This window comes from Carassius auratus, chromosome 7 (genome assembly GCF_003368295.1).
Source record: "Carassius auratus strain Wakin chromosome 7, ASM336829v1, whole genome shotgun sequence".
Taxonomy (NCBI): domain Eukaryota; kingdom Metazoa; phylum Chordata; class Actinopteri; order Cypriniformes; family Cyprinidae; genus Carassius; species Carassius auratus.
In genome coordinates this window covers 7,110,476-7,127,293 of record NC_039249.1, presented here as the reverse complement: position 1 = coordinate 7,127,293, position 16,818 = coordinate 7,110,476, and the positions used below count along the sequence as shown (strand labels likewise).

Below are 16,818 nucleotides of genomic sequence, written 5' to 3'. Positions count from 1 at the left end.
GGTTTAACTCATGCATGAGTTTGCGGATTGCATGCGTAATTCTGTTTTACCAGACACATACGAGTTTAAACATTTATCTGCAGACAGCTTTATTCATCTAACATCTTTTTACTGAATGTGTCATCTATGTGCTCGAGTTCTTTGAATCCATTCTGCAGATTTTCCTCCAGAATAAAGAGTGTAAATGCAAAAGAAAGTCTGCCGATTGTGTCTGAGCCTCCATCAGTTATGTGAAAGGGTAAAAGAGCTCTTATCTGTATGTTTTGACATATACGGCTCGTCATGAATTCTCTCTCTCTCAGTCTATGGTGGGTTGAGTTGAACTGAAAGGCTCATTCATACACAGTCACTGTGTGGCCATTCACTCCGTCCAGCTGTAAACAGACTCGCTGGCTTTTTTCACCCGCTGCACTGCTAATCTGTTGGATGGGACCCTCTCTCTTTCTCCTTCACTCTCTGACATGGCAAATAGGCTCTTGACACTAAGCCCTGGCACATATTTCATGATTCCATTAATGGGCCCAGTCAGCTTTGATAGAGAATGTGACATTATGTTTAGTTCAGGACCTTAAAGGAAAAGTTCACCCCAAAATGACAATTTTATCATAATTTACTCTTGTCTATGCTGTTTAAAGCCTCACATTTTTTTTCGTTCTTCAAATAAAGAGCAGAAATGCAAGGAAAAGGATGATGATTTATACGGTCAAGCTCCAAGAGGGACAAAAAAGTACCATGCAAGTTATTATGAAAGTTTTCGCAGTGGGACCATAGAAGAACCATTGTTGGTTCCACAAAAACTTTCTATGAAAAGTCTTTAAAATAATATTTTCTCAATCTTTTATTGTCATTGAAATAATCTGAAGAACCTTTTGATTCCATGGATGTTAAAGGTTCTTCATGGAACCAAAGTTTCAGAAAAAGAACTTTTATTTTGATACACAAGAATATAATGATGTTAAACCTGATGTGTGTGCATTTAAAGAGACACTTTTTGGATTTAAAATGATTAGCAGTTTTTACTTTTATAATTTTAATGTTTAATCTACTTTTAATTACTTTTGTTGGTTTTTATCATTGGATTGTATGAATCACCATCAACTCTCAGTGTTTCTAAAAACAGCAGCTTGGCTGTTCTGTCTAGTGTCTCATTTTGAATTTCAAAGAAAACTGAAAGTAATATGAGATTGAAATCATATGAGGGTGAGTAAATGGTTACAAAATGTTAATTTGGGGGTGAACTATTTCTTTTTGAATGTTTAGGACAATTCATTTGAGAAGTAATCTTTTAGCCTCTTTTTAAGCCTCCGCAAACGTTGATTGGGGCTCAGCTTGTAGGTTCTGCCTCATTTCACAAATCTCTAGTTGTTGAAAGGACTGTGATATCCAACTGCCACCAGATCATTTGCAGTTTACCGGTAAAAAATAACTGGTTTGCCACATCCCAGTATTTTTTTTTTTTTGTGTGTGTGTACTATTAGAATTAGAATTCAATTTTCTTTTTTATCTTTTAATTTTAATTTTAGTTTATGATTTGGTAAATTTGTAGTTCTTTTGTTATTTTTTATTATTATTAAATGTATTTGTGTTTCATTTTTAGTTTTATATTTATTTTATTAAACTTACACTTAATTCTATTTTCATTTATTTGCGAAGGCAACCTTTCAATTTTCTAATAAAAATAAAAACAATTTTCAAATAGTATAATTACAGTTAACAGTAACTACACTGCTACATCCATACTGATCTCAAAGACAGTGTGGAATATAACCTCAAGAGTAGCAACCATTACAGCCTGTTTACAGCCTGTTTCCTGTCAGATTTAATGTGCATCATCACAACCAGTTTGAGCCAATGATAGATGGAGTGAGTGCTTGAGAAATCTGTTTAAAAACTGTCCTTATGTTTGTAATTACATTGCTAGAGGCAGATTAATAACATACAGCATTATTACCGGTAGTAGCTTCATGTTGGTTCAACAGTAGCTTTAAAGGAATATTTCACCCAAAAATGAAAAGTTGCTGAAAATATACTTGCCACCAGGTCATCCAAGATGTAGATGAGTTTCTCTATTGGACAAGATTTGGAGAAATTTAGCATTACTCTTGCTCACCTGTGGATCCTCTACAGTGAATTTGTGCCGTCCGAATGAGAGTCCAATGGTTGATTAAAAACTCACATAAACCTTAAAATCCATAATATTCCTTCCTTCGGTGAAAATTTTCATTGCTGGTTGTTCTTTTACATGAAAATCTACCAACATATTTGGAACTGTTTTGCACTTATAAACAGTGCTTGATCTGTGAACATTTCTCTCCTGATTCAGACAATGTGACTTTCACTGGACAAAGCAATATTATGGATAGAGAGGACTTGTATTTTATCTGTAAGCAATGGTTTGTGGTTTAAAATATCTCAGTGATGGGGTTGTTTCTTACAGACTCTATACTTTTAACTTCACAAGTGGATTATTGTGATGTTTTGAGCAGCTGTTTCGACTCTCATTATGACGGCACCCATTCACTGCAGAGGATCCGTTGGTGAGCAAGTGATGCAATGCTAGATTTCTCCAGATCTGTTCTGATGAAGAAGCAAACTCATCTACATCATGGATGGCCTGAGGGTGAATAGATTTTCAGCAAATTGTCTTTTTTGGGTGAACTATTTCTTTAAGAGCAGGCAGCAGCTTCTGCCAGCTTACTGCAATGCCGGTGTACTGAAAACTTTGCCTGTGTTAGTGTTACTAGTGCCACTTACCTGCCTTAAACTAGTTTATAGTATGTAGTTTGAAGTATGTTATGTCACCTTATTAATATTCATGAGAATATAGCTGTCATTATGTTCATAACATCTCACCCCAATTTTCAGATCATTCTTACTGCACTAACCCTTTATAATTTTACTTCCAGTGTGATCTGCATATGATATGTGATCGGCATGCTATTCATATGCATCACTACACTCAAAGTATTAAATTCAGTCGTGTGAACTGCTTACCCAGCACTGAGGCACTTCCTGAAGCAGCCTTGCTTTGTAAATATAGTAAACTGTGTGTTCTCTCACCTTTACTATTTATTATTCTCAGTAAGTATTTCAATCTCTGCACTGAAGCGCCTCAAGCGGCTTTTGGATTTGCATATGGTAGATATCCAGCAACAGTTCACCTCAGTGTTTTTTGACCTCACAGCATCTGTTAGCTTGTGCATCTTCATTTCATAATAAAAACAGAATAGCAATCAAAAAGCAGTTTAGTTCAGACTGATGGGGAGTCATTGCAATTATATTTTAAAACAAGTTCTGCTCCTCAGGGGCTCGAGTCGTGACGGTAGCAAACAAGACGATTCAGTCTTCGTATTTGAACTTCAGTGTCCAGCTGATCCCTTAAGATTTAAATTTTATTATTTATTTTTTTGAAATTTAAATGTATAGTTTGCAAGTTAAAAAAAGGTGACCAGAAATCTGAAATGGAAATCAGGGACATTATAGTGATTCAGTGGTCATAACATCATTAAAATCTTACTTGTTATTAATAATGAATTGAAAAATGTAACCAATAAAATGTTTTATGTTTTGTAACTGGTTTTAATACAATAAATGTAAAAAAATTACACACACACACACACACACACACACATACACACACACACACACACACACACACATATATAAAATGTTTTAATATAATTCACCAAAAATCCCATCATGAAAAAAGGTAATTGGTAACATTTGAAAAAAGTAAACAGATAAACAAAGTTTAAAAGACTTTATAAATATTCAATACAAAAGTTAAAAAAAATGTATATGATAAACTGAATTCAACATATTTAACGTATTCTAACTATTTAATATTTTCATTTTCTGAATTATCTGAATATACTGCATATAGCAACATATTAAACAACTCTTTAGACATGTTATTGCATGTTTGCACTTTGGAAATGATTTTTTTAAGTGTAAAACACTGCTCACCCTAAGTTAAAATAATTGCTTACATATTGTATTTAATATCTGTAAAGTAAGTGTTATTACTGCAGAAAAATGACTGTTTTCAAATAGGTTTTCAAGAGACATGCACAATCTTACTCTTATGATTAATAATATTGCAACAAAGGTCATGCAGATGCCTTAAACTATGTTCTTTTTTCAGTTGAAGGTCATTAATCAGCTAAATCAAAAACAGATCTGGTATGCAACAGCATTTTTTTTTCATCCAATCAATTCCTGATGCATGAAATCAAGCCCCGTGTTAAGTATTCACGTACAAGGGAGTCAAATAAGTTTCAAAAGCCATTTCATGTTGAGTTTGAGCATAATGATGTTGAAAGAGGGAATATATTCTGTGCCTCTCAACCCCCCACTTTATTTTGGGTGGTATGGACAAGTGTGAGTTATGGATGTTAGGACCATTAAATGCTTAGCGGTAAATCCCGAGCTTCCTGCTGAGCCAAGGCTGGACGTTTCCCACAGGCAGACGCTGTGGATGCAGGATTTTTTTTCCGAGAGGACGGGCACTTTTTTGTTGGTATTAGAGGTGGAGGAGGCAGGGTTAAGAGTTAGCGAGGTGGAGTGGCGTTAAGCTGATGTGTTAAGGGGTGTGATTAGAAACAGAAGAGGTTTGGCCAGTGGCGAGCCAACCTGGAGTCAAATGTGTCAGTGCTGGTGCTTGTAAGGGAGGGTGATAAGAAGCGTTAACTGTTAAGGAGGTTAAGAGCAGACGAGGTTGGGTCACAGACTAGAGTAAATATAACAGTGGAAGGCAGCATTATCTTGGGCTGCTTCCAGACTCAGACATATTTCAGAAATGGAAATACTTTAACATGATTAACTGTGAAATATTGCAACAATGTGTTTGTACCATCATAAATATCTCAATTGTCAAGACTTCGCCTCGACAGGCCAATATGAGCAAATGTTTTTTGTTTTGGTGAAAAGATTATTGCTCTCTTCCAAAACCTTGGACTGCCTTGCTAGTATTCAGTCTGAAATGCAACATTGTAAGTGAAAGATTTGGAACATAACGTTCTTGTGTCATACAGATAGCGTTCGGGAGAATCAGGTCACTGCTGATTTCAACAGAGTTTGAATTTTAGCATATGTTGCTAATCAAATGATGTGGGACTCTAATAAGCACAAACACACATAGCACAGGCAAATATTTGTGACCTGCTCCATCATTTTAAATCACTTCTCAGTTCCTGAATGATTCCAGATAAGACTTGATTTAACCAAACTAGGACATTTATTTAAACATACATAAAGTAAAAATATAATGCATATACACTTTTCCCTTCAAAAAAGTTTCAGGTCAGTACAATATATGTTAGATTTTTTTTTTTTTAAGAAAAATGAATACTTTTATTCAGCAAGGATGGATTAAATTGATAAAAAATGACAGTTTCTGTTTTTAAAAAATGCTGTTCCTTTGAATATTCTGTTAAAGAATTCTGAATAAAAATAAAAATAAAGTTTCCAGAAAAATATTAATCAGCAAAAGCTTTTTTAATTTTTAATTTTGCTGAAAATTAAGCTTTGCATCACAGGATTGAAATATAAAACAGTTATTTAAAATGTAAATACTATTTATGTATACTTTAAAAAAAAAAATCAAATAAATGAACCCTTGGTGAACAAAACATTAAAAATAAAACTTATTCCAAACTTTTGACCTGTAGCGAACTAATTTAACCTTTTTACTGACTCTTGTGATACACTTGACATAACTTATAAACTGAGGCTTATAATACAACAATACCTCATAATGATAAACAGTTTTGAACAGTTTTTTGATACCTTTGAGTACTGAATTATTTTTATAATCAACATTAATTATATTCTCTCAACTATTTTTTCCCATTCAGGCAGCTCACTAGGTTTTGGAACAGAGCCCATGTCACCCCAAAACAAATATCCTATACTGTGGTAATCTGTTCTATGTCCAGGTACCCAAATAGATCAGGAACAGCTGCTAGCAGATCCTCATGTTTACCCAATTCCCATTCTCAAGGTCAGCCAGACCCATCTCAGAATTCCTCAACAGGATTTTCTCCCAACACGTCACCCGAGCTCTGTGAACACAGCTCACGGGGTGGTCATCAATGCTGGCGGGAACTGTTGACTTTAGGGTTATTGTCTTATAACCTCTTTTTATTGTTTTGTCAGAACCTCAGCAGTGCACAGAAGCCATCAATCAAGCTGGATTATTGGCTGGTTGTGGAGTCGATTATGTTAGCCTGTTTCACCACTGAATAAAAAAAGTAATTCCAACTTTTTATTTCACAATTCAGATTTTTCCCCCCTCCCAATTGCGAGTAAACATCATGTAATTCTGACTTCCTTCTCAGAATTGCATGATATAAATGAGCAGTTTTTATTTTATTTTTTTCATAAAATTGCGAGATATAAACTCCCAGTTGTCACATATAAAGTGAGAATATTATAATAAAAAGTCACAAATGTGTTTATAAAGTCAAAATTGCTAGACGTAAACTTGAAATTCTGAGATATAAAGAATAAATATAACGTTTATATCTCGCAAGTTCTGACTTTATAACAAGCAACTGTGAGTTTTAAAGTCAAAATTGTGAGATATTAACATTAAACAATATTTTCCTCAGAATTGGTAATTTATAACTTGCAATGCCGAGTTTATAGTCCACAATAAAAAAAAAGAAAAAAAAAAGAAGGGAGAATTGCAAGGAAATGTCAGAATTACAAAAAAAAAGTTAAGAATTGCGAGATATACTTTATATCCTAAAATTCTGACTTTATAACTCATAATTGCAAGTTTATATCTCACAATTCTGATAAAAATATTGAGAATTGAGATATATAAACTCGCATTTGCAAGAAAAAAGTTGAAATTGGGTGAAAGTCTGAATTGCAAGATATAAATTATTGTGAGAAGAGTTCATAATTAGATAAAAAAAGGTAATAATTGAGATAAAAAATGTCATTTTTTTATTCAGTGGCAGAAACATACTAACATTAGACTTTTAGAAATTAATATATGTATTTGCTTATTGCTCAATAATGGTTAGTTCCTTCTCCAGTTGTCTGCTTTTGTTTACACATCTCAGTGTGAAGCAGCTGATGCCATCAAGTGCCTCCTAATTGTTTTTGGAAGCAAGTTGTGTGTAATTGCCTTGTAAGTATGTAAGTTTATGTATGTTTAGATATGTGAATGAGTGTTTGGCAACTGCCAAGCTGTACCTTAGTTACCCAGAAACACTTGCTGGCTTGCTTCAGGCACATCTGTCACAGGTGTCGGGTTGATAAAAGTGTTACCATGACATGAACCTCCATCCTCTTGAGCTCTTGCTTATTAAAGTGCTTTCAGAAGATAACAGAGATCAACAGACAGTTGGAACAAGCCAAAAAAGGACAATCTTGCTGTACGACCAATGACAGTGTCAAAATAAGGATGGCTGGTACTAGAGGTGTGTGATAATATTGTAATTTTTGTTTTAACAGTGTGGAAGCTGACATTATCAGGTATGACACTCATTTTGCAGAAAATTGTCAAAACACACTATATATGGGGGCAAAAATACCTCTCTTTGTGTTTTTGACTTATAGTTCTATATGAAATAGATCGGCAATATCACATGTGCAAGCCTGCTGTTTTTCCCAAATATCAGCATGATAAAAAAATTTTGTTGTATTGTTTTAATACAGCAGTTCAATAAACAGCTATGTTTTGGGTTGTTCTCCAAAAAACACCCAGTGATGTTTTGTTCCTGAATGAATGAATCAATGATTCAGTTATTCACTCGTAAAGACAGTCACTTGGTGACGGGACGTGATGTCTCCGTTTCCTCCTTCAGGGAACCAGGGTTACCATGCGTAACCTAGACATTCCCTTTCAGTTCGAATTGGGATCCCTACCAAAGCGCCATGGGTGCCACCTCTTCCAGTGCCTTGTGTGAGCCGCCTGCACCCCTATTTGGGGTAGGCCGGTGCTCGGAAACAAGTAGTTCCACTCACCATTGTCAAAGCACTACTTCACTGAGTGAGATTGGTTAACACTGGGAAAATTTAACCGTTCCACTGGGAACAGGGATGCTGCGGAAGCCCCATTCTTCCCGAATAAGCAAATACACCATTTAGCATCTGTTGTATATCAGGTATATATGGAGAAATCGGAGGGGATTATAACCCTCTTGGAAAGGCAGACGTCTGCCGAGGAAACACAGGCTCTAAGGCTATACCATAGACTATATACACATGAGTACCGCTTAGGTCTCAGTATGAAACCCAGCCTTCCACGGTTCTCACAAATTCATCATGAAGGCCTGACGATGGACATTCCGCCATGTCCAGCTGCCGAAGGTAATGGAGGATCTCAACAGGGTCTACAGAACGGACACTCCGGAGCAGTTTTAGCAAACTGACATGAACTGGGCCTCTCTGTGCCACTACCCATTTGAGGTGTGAACACAGGAGGATACAGTCTGCAGCTCTACAAATATCTGTCAGCGAGGCACCACAAGCAATCGCCCAGGAGGATGCAACACTTCTAGTTCAGTGAGCTTGCAACTTGAACGGAATGGCACACCCTGTGCCTGAAAAGCCAGGGTGATGGCATCCACAATCAACAGAGATGGCATTCCCTTTCTGCCAGTCTCCGTAACAGACAAAGAGTAAGTCTGAGGTTCTGAAGCTTGGTGTCTGGTCTACTTAGCAGAGCAAAGCCAGGGCTGGGTCTGCCTCCTCCGGGGGCAGCGCTTGCAGATTCACCACTTGGTCTTTGAATGGTGTAATGGGAACCTTGGGCATGTAGAAGGACTGGGGCCCCAGGATTACCTGGGAGTCAGCCATCCCAAACTCTAGGCACAAATTGTTGACCGAAAATGCATGCAGGTCCCCTACCCTCTTGCTCAGAGAGCTCTCCCTCCAATGCAGTGATTGGCATCTGGTCATCGGGAAGAGCACCAAAGGATAATGCTGGTACGCTCTTTGAAGAGGGCCCAGCTCATTCCTTTGGCTGCTCAATTGGATCGGAGTACTAGAAGAGCAGTGGGTTCCCGAGGGTTGGTTACCTAAGGGGTTTGCTACTGCTGTGATCCTCAAAACCACCTGTGCCACTGCTGGATGTAGTTCTCACCTGTCGGACTCCAGGACAAGCCTTAGATCATGGCAGCGGCAATGGCAACGGAGCTCCGTCTCCCTTGAGGAAATGGAGCCTGGTCAGCAGCTCTGAGACGGTGAAACAGAATCTTTAAAAAGATGATCCGTCGTTAAGCTCGTAGCTCACTGAAGAAATTTGGATGGAGCAGAATGATGTTGTCGCTCAGCTCCAAAGCGAAAAGCTGGTATGCATTGCATCTGCCGCCTTATTATACTCACGCGTGATCAGCAGCATCTGGATGCAATAATTGCATGCCAATGTGCATTGGCTCATTTCGATTTGATATCCCAATCTGTCGGTCACCGACGTGACGTTGAGTGTGACCGACTGAAAGGGAACTGCATTTATTTATTTAATTATATTGCAGATTGTGTTATTTGACAAAAATTATTGCCATATTGATTTTATTCTGTATTATTGTGTAGACCTAATTAAGTGAACAACTCGATTCTCTCTTCAAATCTCAATATTGATCCATTGCTCAATAGAATTGAGTACCTGTGAGATGGACATTCATGGGTTGGAGGTAAGAACTTGAGGACAATGTGAACAAAAGTGTTCTTGTGCTTCATGACTTCTAAGTGATGGAAGGCCTGCTTTCATAATGAGATCAAAGATCTGGCACCTTCATCTAACACCTGCATTTGCTAAAACATTCAGCCTGAGGGTAGTACCAGCAGAACAGATCAGTGCCAGTGGCTAATGAAAGCACACAATGAACTCCATTAACTTTGTACTTTGGTATTTAGACTTCAAATTAAACTTTGTATTCCAGTTGACTGGGATGTTGTGGACTAATTTCGATGTGTATAATATTGCAGAATCACGACACTTTGGTTGGCAGTAGCCTGAAGTTTGCAACTCTGGGTTGCTTTTTGTTCCCAAGAATGAGCCACATTTAATCATATTAATCCCTGCATATACCAACTCGCTTTTGGTACGAGAAAAGCAGTCACCAAGGACATCAAAGTATGGCCATAGGGAGCAAGCTCAACGCTGCAGGACAGTTTTGCTTCTGCTGACTGGAATATGTTCAAAGAGGCTGCTACATGCTGAGATTACACTGATGAATATGCATTATCCATCAGCAGGTGGGTAGATGATGTTATCACCAGAACTATCACTGCATGTCACTAATAAAGGCTCTGGTGTATACTGACTTTCCTGGTCCAGTGTTTACACCACCGCTTTTCACTGGTGAAGCATTGTTGCTGTCTTGCTGGAAATTCTCACTCTAAAAAACACTGTGTTAAAAACAACCCAATTTCGGTTGTTATTAACCCTGAGTTTCACTCATAGCCAAAATATACTGCGACTGCCTTTATAACCTGTCCAAAAACAAACAGTAAACATAAAATAAAATTGAATGATATACAGCACAGTAACGATTTTATAGATAGAATAAAATGTATACAAACCTGTATTTTACTGACGAATGTATCAATTCGATGGGGCTTAGAACTGATCTCTCCAGAAGAGAACGCAAAATCCCTGCAATAAATAACTCAACTGCTGGGTTATGTCTGACCCATGATATGAGTAATACAAAATCAACCCAAACACTGGGTTGTTACAGGAGCTGGGTAACACAAAAACTACCCAAACATTGAAAAAATAACTCAAACAAGTAACCCAAAAGGCTAAACCCATCATTTGGGTTTAAAAAATAACCCAGGATTTTTAAAGTGCAGAATCAGGCAAAAGAAGTAAACAGTTGTGACTGTGAATCAAATGTTCCCATAGCCAGTTATTGATTCACATTCTTTTGATGAAACACCTCAGCATCTGACTCACTTTTTGAATTCCAAGTCTAAAATGAAGGAAGTTTTAAATATAGTTGATATGTTCATATATTTGTATGTACACTACTGTTCAAAAGATTGGGGTCAATAAGAGGTCTGCATTTGTTTGATAAAAAATAAATTCATATTTTAAAATATGATTACTATTTAATAATAATATTTTGTTTTCTGTTCGAAAATATTTAAAAATGTAATTTATTAAAGTGATGCAAAGCAGAATTCTTCAGTGTCACATGATCCTACACAAATATGCTGATTGGCTGATCAAGTAATTTTTTTTCTATTGTTATTATATATTAAAAACAATTGTTCTTTGGAAATTTTGATTTTTTTTTTGTTTTGTAGATTCTTTGATGTATAGAAAGTTCAAAAGAACAGCATTTCAAAAATCTTAACGTAATCTTAACACAAATTTTAACATAAAAGTCTTTATTGTCACTTTTGATGAATTCAGTGCATCCTTGCTAAAGTTTTTTTTTTATTTTTTAAATCTAAATCTATACATATGTAATGCATTCATATATATATATATATATGATATATTGAGTTTAAAGAAATCTAAATTTGAATTGTGCTTTGATTAAAAAAAAAAAAAAAAAGTTAGGTTTCTTTTATGACTCACTATGCGTCTACATTTCTATAGCTTCTGCCAATAGTAAAAAAAAAAAAACTCTGAAAGCTTTTATGTGACGTCAGGGACATTATATTATTGTCTTACAAGAGGCATGTGACCCAAATTGTTGTTGACGCTTTTTCCAAAGGATTTAAAGCCAGGATGCTTTTACCACCCCATAGACACTGCTCAGAGTAAATGATGAATCTTCATTGTCCCACTGACTTCAGAGCTGAGGAATGTTCGAGTGACCAGATGTTAACCTGGCCCTGTTTTAACGAAGCTCTCTTTCTGGAAGTTATGATCCAGGATTAGGTCTTCCTCTGACTGTACCGATCCTTGGCACCGAGCGCTGAAAGTCAAAAGCTTATCTAGGGTTAGTCCGGTCTGAGAAAAGCACTGGCCTGCTGCCATAAACCCAGAGACCAGCCAGAGTTTTCTCCACATTGTTGAGTAGACTCACTCTGACAGCGCCGTGACATTCCTTCGCTCAAAGCCTTTCGTTTCCAATCTTTGAAGTTAGAACTCTCGGTGCGGCCGTCGACTTAGTGCTTTACTTATTTGGCACTTATGCCCTGCTGAGACAATGTATCTACAGTTCCCTAATAGAGTGCCTGATGAAACATCTTCTGGCACATAAAAACACGCACACCTGTGCCGGCTCTTGCAAATGCCAGTGGAAGGGAGCGGAGCCTTTAGTAATGAGCTTGTTTGTGGCTCTAAGTTGAAAGAAACCCAGTATGGTTACTCACACTTTGCCTGATGTTCAAGTCGAATCAAAATCAGGGCAAATTACAGAATGAGTTAAGAGCCGTTCACAGCAAGGAAGAGAGCGCTGAGCATAAAGTTTAATTTAAACATTCCAAATCTATTGTTGGAATCTCTTTTAGATTTATTTTTTCTTGGTGATGTACGATAAAAGCATCAACCAATCAGAATCCACTCAGCATTAAAGTTCTATACCATTTAGAAACTTATGACTTTATCATCTTGTGGTGTGGATGCTAATATAGTAAGTATATAGGATATTGGATTTTTGCAGATATGTTTCAGTATGCTTAACTATAACAATAAATGTGAAGTTTTAAAAGCTAACTATATGAGAACTTTTTATTTAAAATTAGAATTCTGTTAGAATAGGTAAGTCCACACCACAGCTACGCTCCCTGGCCAAAAAGAAAAGTCTCACACATTAGACTGCCTTTAGCTTTGATTACAGTGTGTATTTGTTGTGGCATTGTCCCAGCAACCATTTATTTTCATCAAGAGTTGCATTTATTCTTGTATTGACAATGGCAAAGTCAAACCCTTCTTCAAAGTGCACTCCATCACATCCCAAACACTTTCAACATGGTTAAGGTCACGACTCTGCGGTGACCAATTCACGTGTATAAATTATTTCATATGCTCCCTGAATAGGTTCACAGTTTGAGCTCAGTGAATCCTGGCATTGTCATCCTGGGATACGGACATGGGTATCTCTTCAGACATGGTTGCTTAAGAAATGAAGAGATATACACTGCATCAGTTAGAATTAAAAGAATTGTAACCAAACATAATAATCACTGTAACCAAGATCCAACCATAAACATTGCTTGTTTAAATCCAAACAGTAACTTTTTGTTGATTAAAAAATACTAACAGCCAATCAGAATCAACCTGTTTTTAAAGAAATCGAGCATTTAAAGAGGCAGATGATGAAACTGCAGCACACACTTATAATAAACACTACTTTATTGTTTCTTGGTGCGGACACTATTATAGTTATCGTTATCTTTATTGTTATCGTTCTTAGTGTGAATAGGCCTTTAAACTGATTTAGAGGCAGCCATCCAAGTACTTTCTCTTAAAATAAAGAAAAGACTTAGCATTAAGCCTATTAAAATCTGATTTGTGTATAGAAACAGAGGTGGCTTTTATGAAAGGAGTTTGAAGCCCTCTTCCACTGAAATAAATTTTTTTTTTGTTTAGGGCACTTAAAGGATCGTATGTCGGACTGTGAACATCCTCGCAGTGCTTTTTTTGCAGCTCCCTTTGGTTTCTATTCTTGGTTATGAAATGAAAGTCATTCCTGTTAGCCATATTATTTTTGCTCTGTCAGGGCTGTTTCCTGTGAGAGATGATGAGAGATGGCTGAGCTGCTCCACTCTTTTCTTTGCTCGCACGTACAGGAGGGAGTTTGTTGTCGTAAGTCTGTGTGGGCCCCTGTGAGGTACCTTGGGGCCTCATAGGGAATTTATTGGAGTAGATGTCCCCTGCTAACACAGTCAGCACCTGAAGGATTTGTGTGTGTGTGTGTGTGTGTGTGTGTGAGAGAGTGCACTCCTGTATGCTCGATGATGGCGGGGTGTTTACAGGGGGGCAGAGGGACAGGAGAGGCGACACATGAGACTTGTTTAGGCTGCGAGGAGCCCAGACTGAACTGTGTGTTTGGAGACAGACTGCAGAAACCTACATGACAAACAAAAACTTAAACACATTTCACACACACAAAAACACATTGATTGTGATCGACAAAAACAGAGAGTATCATCTTTATTTTAACTTTGAATTGATTTATTATGTAATAAGATCTTTAGATCTTTAGGTTATAATAATATAAAAAATTCAAATCCAGATTTTGATTTTAAAAGATTTATTATAACATTTTATTAATTTTTCCCCCAAAATTCAATAAATCCATGATACTTAAATGCAACAAATCCATTGAATCAATATGAAAGTTTTTTTTTTTTAATATCGAAACTGATAAAAATACACAACATAGTAAGTTGATCCACATATGACAGCCTCTGAACTTGGTCAATACTAATCTTATATACAGGCACTGGACTAAACATACATTCATCACGCAACGCTTCCAAAATGAATTCAATGGGTCATCTTGTTAATTCTATATATTAATTACAGCTATAACAGAACATTTCATCATGAACAAGAACATGAACAATATCACATTAGACCACAGAAATTACAAAATGACATTTCCCTTACTTTCAATTTCCAAAAGTGCATTCATCTTTTCCATGTTACATTCATTTAGTTGACTATTGCTATGTGCTGTATTAACAAAAACATAAATGGAATTAATACTAACACTAACACAAGCTACGCAATATTCGCATGTCAGTGATCTACAGCTCTGTGTATTAAATGCTTCTGAATAATTTCTATTTGAAAGCATGTGATGGAGATTTACCGGTAATATTAATCACAGAATCGGCTTTAAAGAGATGCACATGAAAAATCATAAGCTATTTATTGTGCAGCCCTCGATTGTAGATTCAAACTGAAGGCATCAAAACTATGAATTAACACATGTGGAATTATATATGGAATTATAAACAAAAAAACAAAAAAGTGTGGAACAACTGAAAATATTCTAGGTTCTTCAAAGTAGCCACCTTTTGCTTTTATTACTGCTTTGCACACTCTTGGCACTCTCTTGATGAGCTTCAAGAGGTAGTCACCTGAAATGGTCTTCCAACAGTCTTGAAGGAGTTCCCCGAGAGATGCTTAGCACTTGTTGACCCTTTTACCTTCTGTCTGCGGTCCAGCTCACCCCTAAACCATCTCGATTGGGTTCAGGTCCGGTGACTGTGGAGACCAGGTCATCTGGTGCAGCACCCCATCACTCTCCTTCTTGCTCAAATAGCCCTCGATGCCTTCAGTGTGACTCTACAATTTTCATAGTCATGAAAATAAAGAAAACTCTTTAAATGAGAAGGTGTGTCCAAACTTTTGGTCTGTACTGTAGATACATATGTATATATGTGTGTGTGTGATATGCAGTAACATTTTGTTTTAAGGTGTCCTTTTTATGCGTTACATGCTTACTATTATAATAACACTTAATTATGCGTAATTGCAAGTAAACCTAAGCCAAGTTTTCTCAAAATAATTTAATTAAATCATTTTAAATTTGTTGTCAATGTTTATTTATATAGAGTTATTTGAGGGGAAAATAGTGATGCTGTAGTTGATGGCTGTGTATAAATAGTTTTGACAGTGTTGCTCAGTTCAGAAATAGATGTTTCCAATTACTGCATTCTGCATATGAGGAAACAATAAATATTCAAAATTAATTCAATCATTTATGGTTGCAAAACTTATGTTGAACTAATGAACTTCCTCTATGTTGCGAGACTGAATCTCGAGCCAGTTCTACTGAATTTTGTCCAGGCCTCACACACACACACACACACACACACACACACACATATGGATAGCAGGACTGTTAATCCAGGCTTGTCAGTGAAAGTCTGTGTCCTGATGAAAGCGGCTCCTCTGACCATGTGCCAAACTCTGCTGCTCTTTAGGGCGTAGGTGCTTGGAGAAGTAGTCAGCCTCACACACAGACACTCCCTGGGCTCAGGTACAAAATTAGATTCACTTTTGATACCTGGTACATTTTGTTTTGAAGCTCCAAGCACTTGTAAATAGTTCCCCTTTTAATGAGCAGGGAGGGGAAAAAAGCTTTTCAGGAGCTAACTGTGATTTTATAACCTCCTTAACTTCCATAAATTGTTTATAAGTGTGTCACCAGGCTGTTCTGAGAAAGCCGTCGGCCTAGCATTAGCACTGTAAACACATGGTAGCCTACTTCAAATTGGTCTGAACGATTCAGGATTTGGTTCATGTGCTGCAGCTAATCTTTCTCAATAAACTTCTAAGGCGAAGGGAATTTCAGCTCTAACAAACCAGAGCTGCTTTCTCTTCTGTGGGCTTCTTACTGTCTCACAATGGACTTTTGACACACTATCGGTTACATTTTCTTTTATTTTTCCATGCTGTAGTCTTTTATCTCCTATTAGTTTGGGGGATGTCAGAGATGGATAGCAGCTGGCAGGTTTTGAGTTTCATTTTATGAGTCAGGATGACTACTAGATATATGTGCAAATATGCTTAGCTCATGAATATTAATTAGGTCATATTGAAGTGTGACACTGATAACATTTAAAACATCTTTTGTATGCTTACAATACATTATGGTTTCTCAAAAATGTAAGCTGAAGGCTCCTACATGATGTCCACAGTAATTTAAAAAGTTTAATGTGGTTGTTGTGGTCTTGGTTTACAGGGAGCAGCGAGCCAGACGCAGAGTGCTTACTTCCTCCCTGAATTTGCACTTTCTCCACAAGGAAGCTTTCTGGAAGACACAACAGGAGAGCAGTATCTCACCTACCGCTATGATGACCAGGTCAGAAACACAGCAGCACACGCTCAGTACTCATCTGTTGAAATGATTTGTATGAATTAAACCCGAGTCGCACATGCCA

The 16,818-nt window shown here is 36.9% G+C and overlaps 1 protein-coding gene across 1 annotated transcript in view; it reads left to right on the top strand.

The window, feature by feature from the left end:
• LOC113105686 (ADAMTS-like protein 3) overlaps nucleotides 1–16,818 on the top strand; it is a 152,575-nt gene that overhangs the window by 5,736 nt on the left and 130,021 nt on the right. The window contains exon 3 of the mRNA XM_026266920.1: nucleotides 16,620–16,739. Coding sequence (XP_026122705.1) covers nucleotides 16,620–16,739 — 120 coding nt within the window. The remainder of the gene's footprint in view (nucleotides 1–16,619; nucleotides 16,740–16,818) is intronic.